Here is an 18,111-nt window from a genome sequence, read left to right as displayed (position 1 = left end):
AGCAGGAGGACAGAGTGCTTGTCACTGGAGCGTTTGCCCTCCCGGTTGTGCTGTCTGACATCTACAGGACTCTGCTTTCATTTTTCTGAACTGAGTGGCATGTTTTTTATTTTTATTTTTTTAAACCTCCCCCTCATCTGGGAAGAGAATAACACATTGGTCCAAATATAAGAGGACATTGAACATGAGATACTCAGGATATACCACAGACCTCACCTAACATATACATATGTTACATATATATTTGCATATGGACTCTTTCTCTCATGGCTTAAATTACACAATGTTTGCAGTAGAAGTATAGTTTGTCGAGGACAAGTTGTGAAGATAAATAATCCTTGAAAATTCAACTCATTTCCTGGTTTTCAGCTTTCAAATAGAAGCCAGAAATAGTGCCTGTAAACACGTTTTTTTACCAAGCTTTGGCCAACACAATTAGATAAATTGATTAAAAGGAGGGAAGTGGAAGAATCCTTAATTTCTTCAATGAATCACAAACACTAAAGATGAGGTCAAGGGTCGCAACACCCTGACAATAGAAGGAGCAAACATCGATGCGATCCTATGATTATGTGAGATCGCCGTTATGTGAAGGGGAAATAAATGCTATTTTGATTGGGAAGACAAGTCCCCCGCTAGCATCAAGCCACATGGTTCACGCAAACCTGCGACCTGGCTATATTTATACACACAGTCACTAAAATATTCAACAATTTCAGGTGTTTTAAGGAGATGGAGGAGCATGAATTTTAATTACACATGAATAATGTAGTCGCAATCTGCTTTTTCTCTTTATAGCTCACACTTAACACACAATTCATAAGGTGGCAACATGCACTCCAATCACGATAGAATCAAATGAGAGCGAGGGTTTTAGCTGGTCTCTCAAAAGAAAGCTGCCGGGATGTGGTAGCATTTCAGGTTGGTAATGAGGGCCATAACTTTATAAACGAACATGCACATCTCAGAATGAATCACCTGCTGCTGCCCCTATGAGCTGCAGTGGACTACAAACGGGACTGTGCTTTGGGAAAATCTGACTGAAGCAGGGAAATAGATAAGGAATGTAATCAGTGAGCTTTGAATTGTAACATTTGTGAAAATGTGCACCCATCATGTTGAGGACTACTATTGTCAGATCTGATGGGAAGATGCTGACTGGCGCTTCAAACCAAACCAAACCAAACCAAACTCGTTTGGATGGAATTATATACATGAGCATGACAGATGGACTGTTAATGGACACATTATTTCCACAAACAATGTCAAAAAAAAAGTGATCTTTTAACCGTCATCACTGACATAACTGGCTTTTTGTGGTATGTTTTTTTTCCCAAGCAGCACATTCATGCATGTTTTCTCATTATGGAAAAGTACCTGGTTATTTGGTGACTAAACTCCACCACCACATGAGGCAAATGTATGAATGACTATGTTAAAATGACTAGCTAAATCTAAACTAATGTGAGCATAACTTTCTTTTTCCTTTTCAGGACGTTCACAGCCTTAATGTCCGATGGAATTCATAGATAATCCCACTAATGTGCTTGTTTTAGTGTCTTCCTCTGATGAGGAAAACTCAGACTTTTGAAAAAGGTGGTGGGCCAGATGTCATTTTAAAAAAAATTGACAAAATAGCATAAAAGTAAGAAATCAGTCTAATCATGTATTCAAGCAAAAGAAGGCAGAGGATCAAAGAATGACACAATTTAGACTTCTTTTTTTTAAAATCACAGGCTCTGGTGCAGTAAAGATGTCCTCCTCGCTATGCCTGTAAATGATTACCGAAAAATTACAAAGGAATCAATGATGACAATAATCTTCAGGAGTTCGTTTCTAATGAAGACGCTTCACTTCCTGACGATGCATGACTCGTTTATTGTGTTTTAGCTGATCTATGCCAGTAAATCTAACTACAGTGGATGGAGTCTGTCCTTCAATGTTCTCATTCACTGTTTATCGGATTGACTTCACGCATGGTGGCTGTATAGATGAGGACTCAGGGAAGTGTCGTGTTGAGTGAGAGGTTTTTGGGATTAACGGTTCTCAAAAAACCTGCAACTTTCGAATAGGCACATTTTGAACGGGCACTGCAATAGTGGTTCATAATTTGTGTTAGAAACAATTCCTGTGTCATCAACACCACTATAACCAGTATAACCACTGCAGCACCTTGAAGGAGAAGTAACTTAACACCTTTAAGAGTTATTCTTTGTTAATATATTGTTAGGCTGGCAGGGAACAAGGAAGTAGTCTCAGGACAATAGTGCCGTAAAACATTTCTTTAACAAGCTCTAGTCGACACAATTAGTTAAATCGATTAAAGGAGGGAAGTGGAAGAATCGCACCTTTCTTCAATTAATCACAACCACTAAAGATGATAAGGTTGCGAGAGCCCAGTGGTGGAAGAGGTACTCAGATCTTTTACTAAAAGTAAAAGTAGTAAAACCACAGAGTAAAAATGCTCTGTTAGACCTACAAGGCGAAAAGTTCTGCATTCAAAATCTTAGTACAGTACTTGACTAGCCTTAATGTACTTAGCTTCATCACCACTGCTGGGCCACAACCTTGTTTACAAGTTCTACATCAATGTCACCTCTTCATTTTGCTCTCATATTCCCAGGGGAGCGTGTACCAGGACCCCCCTAGAAGCATTGAATGAAATCTAAAATGAGGAAGGGAATACTTTTCCTTCGACACATCTAACATGTATAGCTCTTCTCTTTCAATGGTCTAATTACCACCAATAGAAATCACGTTCACACACACACACACACACACACACACACACACACACACACACACACACACACACACACACACACACACACACACACACACACACACACACACACACACCCTCTCTCTGGGCTGTTGCTATAGAGACACAAATAAAATTGTCAGCCCCACTGAGATGTTTTTCCCTGATGTGGCTTGAATGACAAGCGCTGCTGACAGCTGGAACACAGAGCGCTGGCCCTCCAGCAAGGCACCAACACCGCCAGACGAATGCCACGTTCACGTTTAGCATGACGAACAAACCAATAATGACAGGCTGTACCAGTTGGCGTCGCGGCACACCCGTCATCACAGCGGTAATATTCAAACTATGATGGCATTTAGACAGATGTAGAAACGGTTGCCATGGTGATTTGCTGGAATAGTCTGTTTTGTATTTTTTTCCTCTAGAAAAAGATGCAATCCATGCAGTTCTTGTCACAAAACAGATAGGGAGAAACAAAAGTTGTTCTTTCATCCTGTCCACAATCGGCCATGATGACCAAACCTCTATTAAAGCCTCCAGATACCTAAAAAAAACAAACATTCAAGTTCAATAACACTAAAATTTTAAAAATTAAACCTTTTTTAATTAATACATAGTGAGGTGATAATAAACAGACAAGTGTTTCTTTTTTTAATCGCTATGACAGGTCTGAACAAAGTGGCGACAGAACATTGTAACTAGAAATCAATTAAATTATTGGCTTCATTTGAAGCAGGAAGCTTTACATCCAATCACACTAATTACCAGACAATAATCTAGTATCTTTGTCTGAGACCGCAACAGGACTGGGACCTTCAGAAAGGTGTCTTGAGACCGGTCAGCAGACATCAGACAGTAATGAGCAGCAGGAATACAGCACATGTAGCATTATTGCCACAGATATTAGCAAGTAAGCGCCATAAGCTACTCGCAGTGTCACAGAGATACTCAAGAGATCAATGGGCCAAAGTCAACGAGACCGGCACACACAGCAACACTGTCATTGATGATTTTCTCTGTAAGTTTGACATGCCGACTGTGTGCTGTTGATTCGACACTTTATTAAAAGATAGGAAAATGAAGTGCGAGAAAGTCAATGAGTGTTCGTCAATGTATGCATTCTGAGTGGTGGAGAACAGATACTAGATGGATTATCAAGTGGAGTGGGCTGATCGATAGGAAATAGATTGGACCGTTAGAGGACCAAGTGGGCTTCAGATAAAATCCTGCTTCAAGTGTGGACTGTTGAGGCACGAGCTGAACCAAAGATGTCGGCGCACATGCTCCTCTCACATCAGGGGTTAAAATCAGATTAACCTGCCTGTGCAGCGGGGTAGTTTCAGGTATAGGTCCGTGGCAACGATGGTCGTGTGAAAGTGACGTTTTGAATAAAGGAACTTACTTTGACGTCTTCCTGTAGCTTTCCGAATCGTATTGTGCCGTTCAGGATCCTGCTGACGAATCCCTCCTTTTCCTGCTGAAGAACCGAAGCCTGGGGAGGTAGAGAAGGAAGACAGAGGGTTACTGATCTAAGATGGGGGGAAGGGGACACACACACAATTGGATGGAGGAAGTAAGGGTGATGGAAAGGGACGATGAAGGAAAAGAATGAAAGAGTGTTGAAACAGTTGCCAATCAACAGTAGTCCTGTGTGAGGTGTACAAACACTGCCGCACAATACCTACTTTCTCTTTAATAGAACCAATCAAAGGTTGTAGGTGTGCAGAAAAATGAGAAGGATACAAATAAAAATACAGCATCAAAACAATGGTGAAGAATCTGTCAGCCTACAAAGCACAGCTAGTGCTGCGCCAATGCATCATGAAAGATCTTTAACTCAAGCTTGTGCTGTAAAATTAAACTAAGTTACAGCTAATTGATTGCACATTGCAATTTAAGTTTTTAACTGTTGTTAAAAGCTGCTCCCAAAGTCATTTTTTGGGAGTGCAATTTGAATAAGTGAGCATGTTTTTGTTTTGCATATCAATACTTATACGTTTCTCAGGTCGGACAAATTCATCCAAAATAATAATAAATAATGTTTTGTTTTTTTTAAACAGTTCCTGAATTGAAAAATGAAAGATCTTTTGTATTGTGCCGAGAACATCAGATGGTGTCTTGGATATTAACATAAATGCAGTAACCCTGAAGGTCGCAGGCAGACACTGAAGACGACGACAACGAGCCAGTCCTCTTTAAATCTGCTCCTAGAAACAGACGCTCCTAATGTGATCTAGCCGCAACACAGAAAATAACCAATAATATTGTATGTGCGCATGCACAGACACACACATTAATTGTAGTCATTGTGTTCTCTTCCAGACAAATTGGTTCTTGTTAGCTTTAGACCCGCTACCTCTAATATGGTGTCAGTCTGACCTTCCACACATGATGGGCTCTGGCTTTCGAGACATGGCAGAGTCCCTGAATCTATTAACATTTACAAGAAATGTACCTTTCTCAGTTCCTCTGCCACACACTCAGCCAACTGAGCCAAGTTCTATTTGTATCAGATTAGCAGGTATTTGTGTTTGGTTTGTCATGGCTTTGACCATATGTTCTATTCTCTATATATTCATCAGCATGGCAGAGCAACTCCTCTGCCATGTTGGAATTATAACCACAAAAAAATACTCCTTCAGTTCAGTATCAAGGCTCTGAAAGAACAAGAAGTCATATGAGTCTTTTGTTAATCTATACAATGCTCAACAGCGAGAAAGACATGTTCTTACATGTTAACTTTTCTATGATTTCATGCCTAAATTATTTCTTGCTGAAAATAGATCAAATCACTAACTAGTGCACTCAGTGGAGTACAGATAATAATAATAATTGTTTGATTTATATAGCGCTTTTTTGAATACTCAAAGACGCTTTACATAGGAATCATTCACCCACTGATGAGAGGAGCTACCATGCAAGGTGCCACATCAGGACAATCTAACATGCATACACCGTAGGCACAACTACGGGAGCAATTTAGGGTTAAGTGTCTAGCTCAAGGACACATCGACACAGGCTGGCGGAGCTGGGGATCGAGCCGTCGATCTTCTGATTGGAGGACGACCCTGCTCACCACTGCGCCACGGTCGCCCTAGATGTCAGCCAAAACTCAGCACTGAGGAGGTGGGATTCTGTTTTGAAAAGGAAACTTCACTTGAATTGTAAAGCCTGTTTTCTATCTTTTATAAATAATGAAGCACTGTACCCTGGACCAAATGGTTATTAATTACACGGGTGCTTTTCCAGGTAGGACATGCCAAAATGTCTGCTGTAAAAGTGTCCAAATTCTGTGCAATGTTTAATCCGTCCTACTTATCATATTCCCCACCCTGATTTGCAGTATCATCCCTGCGTCTCACGGCTGTGGTGACATGGAGAGTGTGCCTCAGGAGGCAAGAAACTGCCCTGCTTGATAAATGACAAACACACAAAAACAAAAGGATCCTGAGATCTGCCCTCAGACTTTTCTGCCTCTGCTGACCAACCGCCATCAGCCACATGCTGCACGGCTGCTCGGTGTTACTCAATAGCCTAAACTGAGTAATACAGCGCGAGTTGCCATTTTACTATTTGTGAATATGGAACATTGCAACAAATTAAAAGGTATTACTATACATACATTAACAGTTAATATAGTATAAAACAGTACAGTAGAATATAGGGTTGGATATAAAATATTAAGTGAAGTCACTACACTTAATGCTATGTTCTATATCCCATACTACATTATGCTAAACTATTTATGACATTATGTATGCTATTATATTCATATATTAATACAGACAAACACTCAGGATCATTACTCAATCATATTATGTATTATTCTGGTGTACACTGTTATAGTAGATGACATCTCACTCTTGCATATACTATATTTTGCTGACTTTGCATCTACTAATCACACCACCATGTAATTTCCCTTAAGACAGTACTGCACTATTAGCTGAAGTACAACACTGGGTACTCTACGCGTACTGATTGCCTTGCAATTTTGAGTTAAACTGCTCTTGATTAGTCCCCTATGGGGATCAATACAGGCTTGAATTAAATTGATGCAAAAATGATGGTTGTCGGTCTGACAACAATATAGCCTTTGGGGGCAAATACATTTCTGGGCTTCAGGTTTTTAAAAAGGCTAAATCGTCGTCAGATGACAGCAGGTGGGTTTACGAGATCGTTTACCTTTACCTCAAACATGATTGTAGTCCGAGTAGCATTGACCAAGCGGAAAACAGAACGCTTCTGAAACCAACATCTTGTTCCATGGCATTCATATGCAGCTATCAGTTTATAGCGAGTGTCTGAATTAATACCCAGACTTTCTGCAGTGTCAACATGTAAATGTGTAGTCCCTTGTTTCCCTACAGCCATAGAGGCGTTAGGGATATCACTTGTACGTACACACATGGTCTCACTAGGGTGTCAGCAGCGCTGCTACTCCACGTGAATCATGTGTACCATGAGGTGTACATAATCTTTCAACACGATGAGTAGCATTAGTCGTACCATTTGTAATAGTTGGTCTCTCTCCAGGGAAATGTGCTCAGCCACAGAAATGACAGCTCCCATGTGTTGCCGAGTCTTTTCCTCTTTCAACACGCAGTCTTCCTTCTGTCTCTTCAGTACACTCATCCTCCTCTCAGCTTTCCTGGATGATGGAGAGACGGGAGAGAAGGAAGATAATGAAACAGAATTTAAGAAAACAGATGGGGGGGGAAGAAAAACAATGAGACAAAAAAGGTAAAAGGAAGATGGACGAATAAAGTGGCTAAGGGAAGAGATTCAGAAAAGGACGTTGGTGGGAAAGATGTCTCAGGGAAACAAACGGTAGAACGGTTGAAAACAGGAAATACAAAGAGTTAACTGGATAATATCTTGAGACCCTGCCTACATGATGCGAGGCGCGGTGAAAAAACACTGTTGGCTAATCAAACATCTTCTGACAATCTTCACACTTCAGAATGAGAAAGTCCACATCAGCTCAGGGTCTGCCGGAAGCAGAGGATGGTGCCAGAGACCAGAACACATTTTAAAACAGCTGTAATCCCTGACCAAAATAAATGATGTCTTGTTGGAAAATAACCTGATGTGAACTGTGGTAAGATGTGAAATACTGCTGAAAAGTCACTCGGGCAGCTTCAATTTATGTCTGTACAGATTGTTAAATAAGTCTCTCGCACTAAGACGTCATTTTGGTTGTACTTTTTGGGTGGATGGGGAATGTTTTTTAATAATATGGGATAAAACACTGAACAAAAAAGAGGTTCTGAGATTTCTCTAGTTCTCACACCGCTGACCTTTCCAGCAACCAGAGATCAAGCTACCAGCTCAAATCTCACTTCAGCATTAAGTGGGAGGGCTAATTCGTGGTTTAATTTAGTGGTTGGCGATTTGATTTAAGGAGGACTTTATGTTTTTTTAGAGTTAAACTAAACTCTCTGGGTCACACTTTAATTCAATAATTACGAGGCAACATTGAATAACCATTTTAGGTTATCGAGGTCGAGTCGAACAAAGCTACGCTGAAAATGATGGGAGGTCACTAAACGCCATGTTACTAATAAGAATAATTGAGGCGTAAGCTTCCATGTTCCACAAGAGACGGAGGGAGGTGTCTATACAACGGTTTGTACATGACCGCACATTCCTGAGGCTCCAGTCTAGCAAAATAAGCGAAAACACCTGTGTGGGTGGACAATAGGTGTGATGGGGCTTTAAATAATCACAGTCATCTATGTTTACTGTGTACTAAAGACAAACAGATGTTTATATATTCCGTTGCTTTGGGCTGAACAACAGATAACAAAACATGCCAATGATATTATCTGGACTAGTAGACGGCACACCTTAGTCTCAGGAACAGCATTAGTAGCAAGAGCAGTATTCACGGGGACAGTAGCAGTACACTGTCAAAATAAAGCGTCAAACATTTCTTTGAGGAGACTGGCATGTGTAAGATGATATATATATAAAAAAAGGGTTTATTTGTGTATTTAGTACCTGTTGGCTTGTTTGGTGAGATCCTGCTCAGCCTCCATATTCTTTATGTCAGCAGTCAGGTTGGCCTTGTCCAGAGCCAGACTCCTTTTCTCCTCTTGCAGGCTGGACAATCTGAGAAGTAACTCAGCCATCTCTCTCTTATTCTGACTCTCCTGCTGCTCCAGTTGTCTGCGAGCCAAGAGCAGATTGCACGGAACATTGTAACAACACTTTTCAACAAAGAATATTGGACATAATAAATTGTACAAACCTACATACCAACTACTTGTTTTGATTAACTTTTTAAAATCGGGGTTTTCTGGCTCACTTTCCCACCTCCATCAAACATAACTAATGTCACTACAGCAAGGATTACAGATTAAGGACGTACGACATTTGTCACTTTCCAGTCTACTGCAATATACAGTGCAACGCTTCAGGTGCTGCTGAAGGTGTTTGTCTCTACTTGTTCTTGTTTTGTCTTCGACAAATCCAACTAATCAAATTTTAAACTGAATAAATAATAAACTGAACTAACTGAACTTGCCTTTTGGACAATATCAAGGACACTGTACTCTTTTTCTAACATACAGTGAGCGAGAGTGTTTGTCACGACGCCTCAATGTGTGTCACTAATACAAACTACTAACAGTTCATTTCTTGTCCTCCTTGTTTTTACCGCGCAAAACGAAAAATAACTGTGTCCCAGTTAAGAAGAAGAGCCTTTTCTAAAACCGACTGATTACTCTTTTAGAGAAAGAAATGTTTGATAAAATGAGACATTGTAGCCGTACCGCCTGAGTTTCCCAGCTATGTTGCAGTGTTCGTCCCAGGTGACGCCGTCCTTGAGACGGGCCTGCAGCACTTGGACCTCCCTTCCAATTTTCTGCAACTCTCTCCTGCTCTCTTCCTGGTCCTCCTGCAGATGCTGATTTTCCGCTTCTAACAACATCAGCTTCTTAGACATCTTGGACACTACAAAGTGAGGGAAGAGAAGTAGAATTCTGCTTGTTTACGCGGAACAATGTTGTTGTCGTTGATTGTTGTCTCGTCTAATGTTATGCATCTTCCACCAAGAAAAAAAATCCTCGTTTGTGTAAACATTCTTGCTAAATAAACGGTTTCTGATTCTGACATTAATTCTGTGCCTGTTCCTTAGGAGGCTTCCTTTTCAACTTAAAAAAAAAACTGCAGTTCATCTTTCCATTTCAAGCCAACACTGCTGTGTCACATTCTAAGGTCTAAAGTAACTGTTAAAAACATGAAATACTGCAGAATTGTAACTGAAATCGGATCAAAACTTCTTCACCAAGCTATTCTTGTTATTTGCTTGTATACTCATTGTTATATTGTTGAAAAATACACAAAATCTGCTCTGGGCTACAGATCTGTGGTGCTGTGTGTTCGCGCTGTGCCACTCTGCACCTCCCAGCTGCTGCGCTCGGAGACACCAACGAAGTCGCCACGGATGTGCGGCTTTGAGGTTGTCTTTGTACCTTCAGAATGGTGTCTGCTGTGGCTGGCTCTGGCCTTAACGTGCTGAGCCTCGAGCTGATCAATCAGAACCTGGTTCTCCTGCAATACCAGAAGGGCCTGTTGTTGTAGCTGATGACTTAGAGAGGGGAAGAGAGAGAGAGAGAGGGGGGGAGAGAGAGAGAGAGAGAGAGAGAAATATTATGTCTATAGCACAAAAGCTGGTATAATATGGCTCCATGAATAATCACACGCTTGCCTTATTGGTACTGAATAGGTTGTACCTTTTTTGGAAATATAAATCCCTTTTATTTTAAAAGCCAAAGTGACTCAACTCGAGGCATCACACGTTAATTGAACAATATAAAAGAGCCAAAACCACCAGACACAGGAACAGCTTCTTTCCACTGGCCGTCACTCTGATGAACAGTTAATCAGACTCTTCCATCTGCACTATCTGCACTTTTTTGACTACTGTCTTTAATGTCTTTTTATATCTTTTCTATATTTATCTTGTTTACTGTATATTGTGTGTGTATAAGTACGAAGAGCAAAATGAAACCAGAGTCAAATTCCATGCATGTGCAAACTTACATGGCCATTAAAGCGGATTCTGATTCAGTATCTCTTTCTAAGCACTCGTAATATTGACAATAACTTTGATTTCTTTAGCGCTTTTCTAGAACTCAAAGTCGCTTTGCACTGAAGAGCGGTGGTGAAACAAAGATGAAAAGGTCATGGAGAAGAGATGGGTCTTGAGGCGGCATTGGAATACATTTTTTTCAATATAATTTCAATATGTACACTGGTAATTTTCATCTTTATGTGTTGTTGCTGCACATATGTGTACGCTGTGACTTATTCATCCTCATAACCACTATAATGCACATTTTGAAGGAAACTGAAACCGTACTGTTAGTTTCTTCATAATGAGATGGATAATTTGCGTGGTGTTGTTCTTCGCGACTACTCCTGTATGCAGCAGTGCTTTGGAGTACAATCAATGGTCTCTTGAGTGAAATCAGGGATTTTTATGGAAACTGATGAACTGTAAACGGCTCCTAACACTTTGTCTCACATGGTAAGCACAATAGGACACATCATGTATTGTACTCTAGTCTACAGTAAAAAAAGCATTTAAACGCACATGACTGATGTCTTAATGAATCTTTGCATCGTTCTTGAGTTGATACACAATTTAAAAACAGGTTGAAATGTCTCCATCTGACTATATCTGACATGTCAGAGCTATTCACAATTACAGTAAATTGTAGGAGTCAGCATTCAGCAACAGTACAAGCCAAAATACAGAGTAGTGATGGGGAAGATATAGGAGCACAGCAGAAGAGATAACGGTTTTACTACTTTTATGTCATCCTTTCACACTATATAACCTTTACGTACAGACCCAGAGACAGGCAAGCAGTGGTGCAGAAGAGAATAAAAAGGAGGTATTTAATTTTCACTACATCAGAGAAATTAATGGTGACGGCCAAGCAAGTGCTGATGGTGCCGAACAAATACACATGCACAGAGAGAATATTTATTCTTACCAGTTCTTCTGGCTGACCCCTTCGGTCTTTGCAATTTCACCATGGAGTCTTTCATTTTCCTTGATTACAGCCTCTACATGAACACGCAACCTCTTCACCTCCTCCTGTGGCAAGCAGACAAAGACATATGGATCTCTGATTTTGAAGGACAACCAACAAATAAATCCTCTACTGTGCTACCAAACCTCTGCTAAGGATCAAGGGTCTTCCAAGACAAAAGCCTTGAAAGCAACTACAGCTGGGTTAGCCAGCTATCTTTTAGATTAGATTAGAAAACTTTATTAATCCCCAGCGGGGAAACTCATTTGCCACCAAATCAACTCGGACAGACAACAATAGACATAGTTTCCAAAGTGCACAACAGACCTAAACACCATAAAATGCCATTTGAGACATGAACAACATCAGAAAGATGCTAAATTTAAAAACCACATCTAAATTAAATAATAAAAAACGGACTGCTGCTGGAACAAAAGACCTTCTGAGTCGTTCAGTGAAGCAACTGAATGAGCTTCTGAGTCCATTAAAAACACATTGTAATGGATGGCTTTCAAAACACACGATCGGTTTTAATTTGTCCCTTGTTCTCTTTTCTACAGGGACCTCAAGGGAGTCTGGGGTGAGACAAATCAATGAACCAGCCTTTCTGATCATCTTATTGATCCTGTTTTTATCAGTGATGCAGTCTCCCTGCAGCAAAGAACACGATAGAAAAGGATACAAGCTAAGATGACCGGATATAAAAAAAAAACATGAAGAAGCTTTGTGCTGATATCAAACTTCCTCAAGAAGGAAAGGCTTGACTGAGCCTTTGTCAATTAAATGTACTGTCCAGGTAGACACCAAGATATTTACATGACTGGACAAATCTGCTGACCCTTAATTATCACTGGGGAGACCTCCTATTTGGACTTAACTAGCATAGTTGTCCAGTACGATAAGCAGGCTCACTTCTCACAGGGGCCGTTGGAAATATCATAATTCAATTTTGATGAATAATTGAAAATATAACCGACACCCTCTGTTGTCTTTTACGATGAAAATATTCCACACGCTGTTAAACAGCTTCACTGAAAACAAATGTGACATTTCAGTCAGATAAATCTGTGTGTTGCAGGTTTTGATCCCATGTAATACACATCTCAAAAGGCAGCACATTAACCGTTTGCTGCTTATGTCTCTGATAACACAAAACATTCTCCTAAATGATCAGATGACCTTACTACTGTTTATTGTTATTTATATTACTTGATTGTTTTTTTACTATGTGTCTCTCTTGTATGCAAGGCTGCTGTAATCCTGCAATTTCCCCACTGCGGGACTAATAAAGGATTATCTTATTTTATAATAGCAGATAATAATAATAAGAAACACACACACACATATCTTCTCTCACATACACTTTACCTCAGTGGTTTGCAGAAGTGCATCGTTCTCATTGATCCTGTCTTCATAGGCCAGCACCAAAGGAGATAAATACTTCATGTCAAGCTAAAAAAAAAAAAAAGGACAAAGAGAAATTATTCAAATTGACCACAACATCAAAAAATTTGATCTATTCGAAGGAAGGAAAATCCTTTTCCAGCCCACCAGTCACAGTGGTCGGTAAATCTGAACGACACAAGGTGCAAATGGGCTTTATTGTCTTGATCTATCCAGCAGGGTTCCAGTCACTGTGGACACATAGTGAACAACCTGGCTTTCTGCTTTGAGTGGTAAAGCACATTCTCTTCCTTCTGCAATGTTTTACTGAAGCTGAGCTTCCAAACTATCAGACCCGTTATGGTTCACCAGACCGAGCATGTATGATTACACATGTTAAATCCACATCAATCTGCTGAATAAACAACTTGCCTATTAAACTAGCAGGCTTAAACAGATTGATTTGCTAATGTTGACTATTAACCAGCCATACGGTTAGAATCCTGCCCTGCCATATTAAAAGTAATGTACTTCACAGCTATATAAAGATACTGACCAGCCAGGGAGGCGGAGACCCTGTCTTTGGTAAGCCACTGATTCTTGAGCTCTGGATGAAACACAGTAAGAAAGTTAGTCATCATACAATCGTATCCATGGTTGATATGGCAGCTTTAAATGTTGTCCTTCACACAAAGTCTTTTTTTTTTTTTTTAAATGGTGATAGAGGATTAAAGTCTGGCGCTAAACTAAGCCAACATGTTCTATCGCAAATAACATTATAGTATATAACTACAGAACAAACTGGAAATCAAAAGTAAATGGCAGTGTTAATGTGGTGTATGGAAGCGAACAAAGTTAAATTCTAGCTTGGCCAATTTAACAAATCCAGATTCATCCCATCTCCAGTTGTAATTCTCAGATAAAACTATTTCCTAATCTTTTCCTTCATCTCTTCCTTTCACCAGCCGTCATTATTGAGGGCTAGCAGAGACATCCAGCAACAGCAGAAGCAAACTGGTGCAGATGAGAGCAGAGATCTCTTGGTGTGAAGACACAGCATGAGGTGGCCATGATTAAAGCCACAGGCCAGCTTTCTTCTGCAGTGTAAAACACACACTGAACCAGAATGGACACACACCCACAGACGGGACCAAGTGACTCCTTTAGTGCCAGAAATCAGATGAAAGGACAGACAAAAATAAGCCGTGTTTAGCTCAGCGGGGATTCAGATCAAGGCAGATTTCTGTCTTGAAGGCTTGCTGTGGAAATAAAGTGATGTACTGGTCATAGATTTGGTATAAAAGCTGATTAAATTAGACTGAGGAGAGAGGATCGCATTACAAAATACATGTTCTCCTGTCGGTGAAGAGAGCAGAGGACGACACTAGAACACATACTCCTGTTGTCATTTAATTCTGGCAACGTGAGCCGGAGTGGTAGGGGCTGATTGGGCTCTGGTATCATGAGGAACCGTTCTACAGGCAAGCTTTTTAAGGCTGCCTCACATTGGCCTTCTACCAGAAGTCTCTCATGCAAGGCGTGAGTTAATAACTGTTTCACAGGGCCTACAATCAGGTTGCAGGAGGTCTCATTCATAAATTGTCAATTTGGGAAACAGAGATGAGGTCCGACTCGAAAAGCAGAAGGTGTTACGTTGTAGATAGCCATACCTCCTGTTTGGACAGCGGTCTGAAGAGGGTTTGGTAGCGGCTCAGCTCCACATTCAGACGGTGGACTGTCAATTTGAGGGCGTCATTTTCATCCACCAGCTCCTGAGCGTGTTGCCTCAGATTCAGTAGCTCCGCCTGGCTGCCTGTAAGCACAGCTGATCCGGTTATACATATTTTTGAGATGTGCTCTTATTCAGAGTGCCATGAGAACTGAAAAGATTACACTCGATTGAATCAGAAATTTTAAATAATATTTATCGCAAACAAGAAAAGTCGAGGGCTTAGTGGCCTAACTATTCATACAATACCCCTATTTCGTTATTATAGTTTCAGGAAGAAGGGAACAGAGAGGGCTGGTGTTATCTAAACTAAAGACTATAGTGATGCTTTGGTCTTTCTTCAGCATGGCGTTGACTCTCCATGCTGACTGATCCTGAACTCTTCACCCTCGGGGTATAATAAAGAGAACATAATGAACGCTTCACTAGCAGAGAGGGAATAGTACTTTTCCATGCTGCATCTTTCTGCCCAAAAGGAGGTCAGAGTCTCGAACCACCGAGCCAACCTGCTACCCATTTAAACTGCCAATTTTCCACCCTTCTTTGAACTCTACATGATTTTTATATTTTCTTTCCTTTTCGTGTTTTATTACTCCCTCACCCTCTATACGTCTCATCATGCTCAGGAGATGCTGTGGAGCTCAAGGGTCAGAGCCACATCTACCATATCTCCAGTTGCCCCTTCCCTGACTCACTGCTTCACACTCTCTCCCTTTCCTCCCCTCTATTACTCCTTATTCCACTCTATTGATTCTCTTTCTCCCTCACGTCATTCTCTTCTGTCCGTCCCCCTGTCTGTCTCCAGCGGCTCGTCCACTCTACCTGCAGATGACCTCGGGTTGGAGGAGGCTTGGCCGTGATTGATCTCCTGCTCCAGCCGTTGCAGTCGCTCCTCCAGTATCTTTTTCTCATCTACCATCCGTGTGTCCTCCACTGGCGAGGCCCGCGCTACCTCCCTCTGCACCTCAATGCAAGCCTTGCTGAGCTTTGGAGACGGCTGGGTGGGGTGTTTCGGGGTTTTGGCTTGGCTGGGTGGGTCGGTGGTTAGGATGGGTAGCTCAGCTGTAATAGGGAGGGTCAATACTTTGAGTGGCAGTACACAAACATATTCTCAATGGAATAACATGTGAAAATATACTGTATTCCTAAAAAAAAAAAATATCCATACACAAGCATCTCACACATCAACAGAGAAATGTGTGTATGGAGCAGCACATTTCTTGAACCGTTTTAGATTAAAGTAATCTGACAGTGGCAGTGGCTTAAACTAAAGTTAAAACTAACTCTATAAAAATACAATAACCATAAATATAAACATTAGTAATAACCTAACCAACAGAGGGCATATTTACATCAGACAGCACTGCTCAGTTGTCACATGACAGACTACAAAAAGGGAAAAATATTTATGATCTAAAGCAAGCCATGTTTTTATGTGCAATAAATCAAAAGCTGGATAGTATTCAGCAAAAGGAAGAAACACATAATTGTCAAAATGGCAAGAAGACACAGCAGGCCTCTTTGGGACTTACACCCACACGGCACATCTCCCCAACTTCCAGGGCTCCTCCTGACAGAGGCTTTCTTCTTGGTAGAATCACCACAGTGGACACTGCTTTCATCAGGAAGATCTGAGAGATAAGAGGAAAATCAGAAACGATACAAAAAGGCAGTGCCAACAGGTTGAGTGCTGGATCGAAGAAATATCTCGTAATGAATCACTGCTAGATAATAAAAATAATGGCATCATTAAATGCCTGCAGAATAAGTGATGGTTCCTGTGTGCTTCACTATAGAACCCAATTTTACCATGAAATGCAGGTTGTTCTGTAAAAGTGACTTTCTGCATAGCTTGAATGTGCTACTTTAAAAACACAGCCAGCCTGTGTGTGTAGCAAACACAATTTAGTTGTTAAACGCAGAAGAATTTTAGGGACACATAAAACATTTTCGATTAGCACCGGGGAAAGCCTGAGGCCAGCTTTGGTAACAACAACTGTATAATGAGGCTCTCCATTCAGCTTTTAATGATGTAAGGTACATTATGTCTGCTGTGAAACTACATTTTGGTTGACTTAGAGTTGTATCTTTGTCGTCCTCTCAAGCCTGAGGAGGAACCATATAAAGAGTAGCAGAGTCACAATTTTTTGTATTTTTCCTTGTATGGAAGAAAATGCCGAAATCCAATTGCACGTCTCTTTATATATCATCCGTTACATTTATTTTGCTGCATGTTGTACGAATAATTTTCATGGATCATTTGCTACTTTATAAGAGTTCATCCGGTCTGTTCACAATTTATAATTAGAAGCATTCCAACTACTCAGTGTACTACCGGAGGCTGCTGATAGATATTGCCGTCTACTTACTGACACCGCCACAATATTGTCTGTTGAAGGTATTCGTCTTTTCCCACCAGTGGTCACAACCAGCAGGAGTACCAACTGATATGCTTTTAATGTGAACGTAATGTGTAAACTGAGTAGACCCTAAAGATTTAGAAAAGTCATTCCCTGTCAGAGGCAGTATGTTTGCTCGTGACTATATATAAATACAGCAACACAAATTTTGTCAAATGCATCACAAAATCTTGAGTAATTCTTACACTACTGTAAATCTACAGTATGTATATATTGACATTTGAAGTTGCTTTATTGGGCTGTAAGGTTACGGCTCAGGTAAATGTACAATGGATTGCATCATTAAACTATACACAGCATTTGCTCTCATTATAGGTTGGGCTATTTTGCCACTACTGACAGATTATGAGTAATTACCTGGAGAAGGTGTTCTTCTGCTCGACATCTGAATGAGCTGGGGTGTACTGGTCTGAAAGACAGACAGGCCAAACCAACAGACAGGCAGTCAGAGATGGATAATGAGAAAGTCTTTTCAAAAGAGATTTCCAAAGCCCTGCTGCTCGGACCACTATGCCCATTATGGCCATTGTCAAAATGTGGAAAATAAAATCTTGTTAGTGCGTTTACAGCATTGTTGCCAATCCCCAGAGACACATTAAGGCCATGTGCAGTAAGAAAATAAAGAATGTGGCAGACCGAACAGTGTCATCTACTGATTGGTTCAAGGCATAATGCTCAAGTGATTCGAAAATAAACTATATTCATACGCTGAGCTGGCTGTTTATTAACTCACTGAGGTAATTTTCTCGATTTTACATAATTTCTTAA

General features: G+C 40.6%; 1 protein-coding gene across 1 annotated transcript in view; it reads right to left on the bottom strand.

Annotated features, from left to right (window-relative positions):
• Nucleotides 1–18,111, bottom strand: part of cep89 (centrosomal protein 89) — a gene marked incomplete at its 5' end in the record, with an annotated part of 51,524 nt that overhangs the window by 29,488 nt on the left and 3,925 nt on the right. The window contains 12 exons of the mRNA XM_079216634.1: nucleotides 4,167–4,256; nucleotides 7,274–7,415; nucleotides 8,768–8,935; nucleotides 9,541–9,721; nucleotides 10,243–10,358; nucleotides 11,773–11,876; nucleotides 13,180–13,263; nucleotides 13,751–13,801; nucleotides 14,865–15,007; nucleotides 15,746–15,985; nucleotides 16,462–16,554; nucleotides 17,701–17,752. Of these exons, the coding sequence (XP_079072760.1) occupies nucleotides 4,167–4,256; nucleotides 7,274–7,415; nucleotides 8,768–8,935; nucleotides 9,541–9,721; nucleotides 10,243–10,358; nucleotides 11,773–11,876; nucleotides 13,180–13,263; nucleotides 13,751–13,801; nucleotides 14,865–15,007; nucleotides 15,746–15,985; nucleotides 16,462–16,554; nucleotides 17,701–17,752 (1,464 nt within the window). The remainder of the gene's footprint in view (nucleotides 1–4,166; nucleotides 4,257–7,273; nucleotides 7,416–8,767; nucleotides 8,936–9,540; nucleotides 9,722–10,242; nucleotides 10,359–11,772; nucleotides 11,877–13,179; nucleotides 13,264–13,750; nucleotides 13,802–14,864; nucleotides 15,008–15,745; nucleotides 15,986–16,461; nucleotides 16,555–17,700; nucleotides 17,753–18,111) is intronic.

The sequence above is a fragment of the Taurulus bubalis genome (genome assembly GCF_910589615.1).
Source record: "Taurulus bubalis genome assembly, chromosome: 4".
In the NCBI taxonomy this organism is placed as follows: domain Eukaryota; kingdom Metazoa; phylum Chordata; class Actinopteri; order Perciformes; family Cottidae; genus Taurulus; species Taurulus bubalis.
The sequence above is the reverse complement of the archived record's forward strand: the minus strand, read 5'-3'. Positions and strand labels throughout refer to the sequence as shown.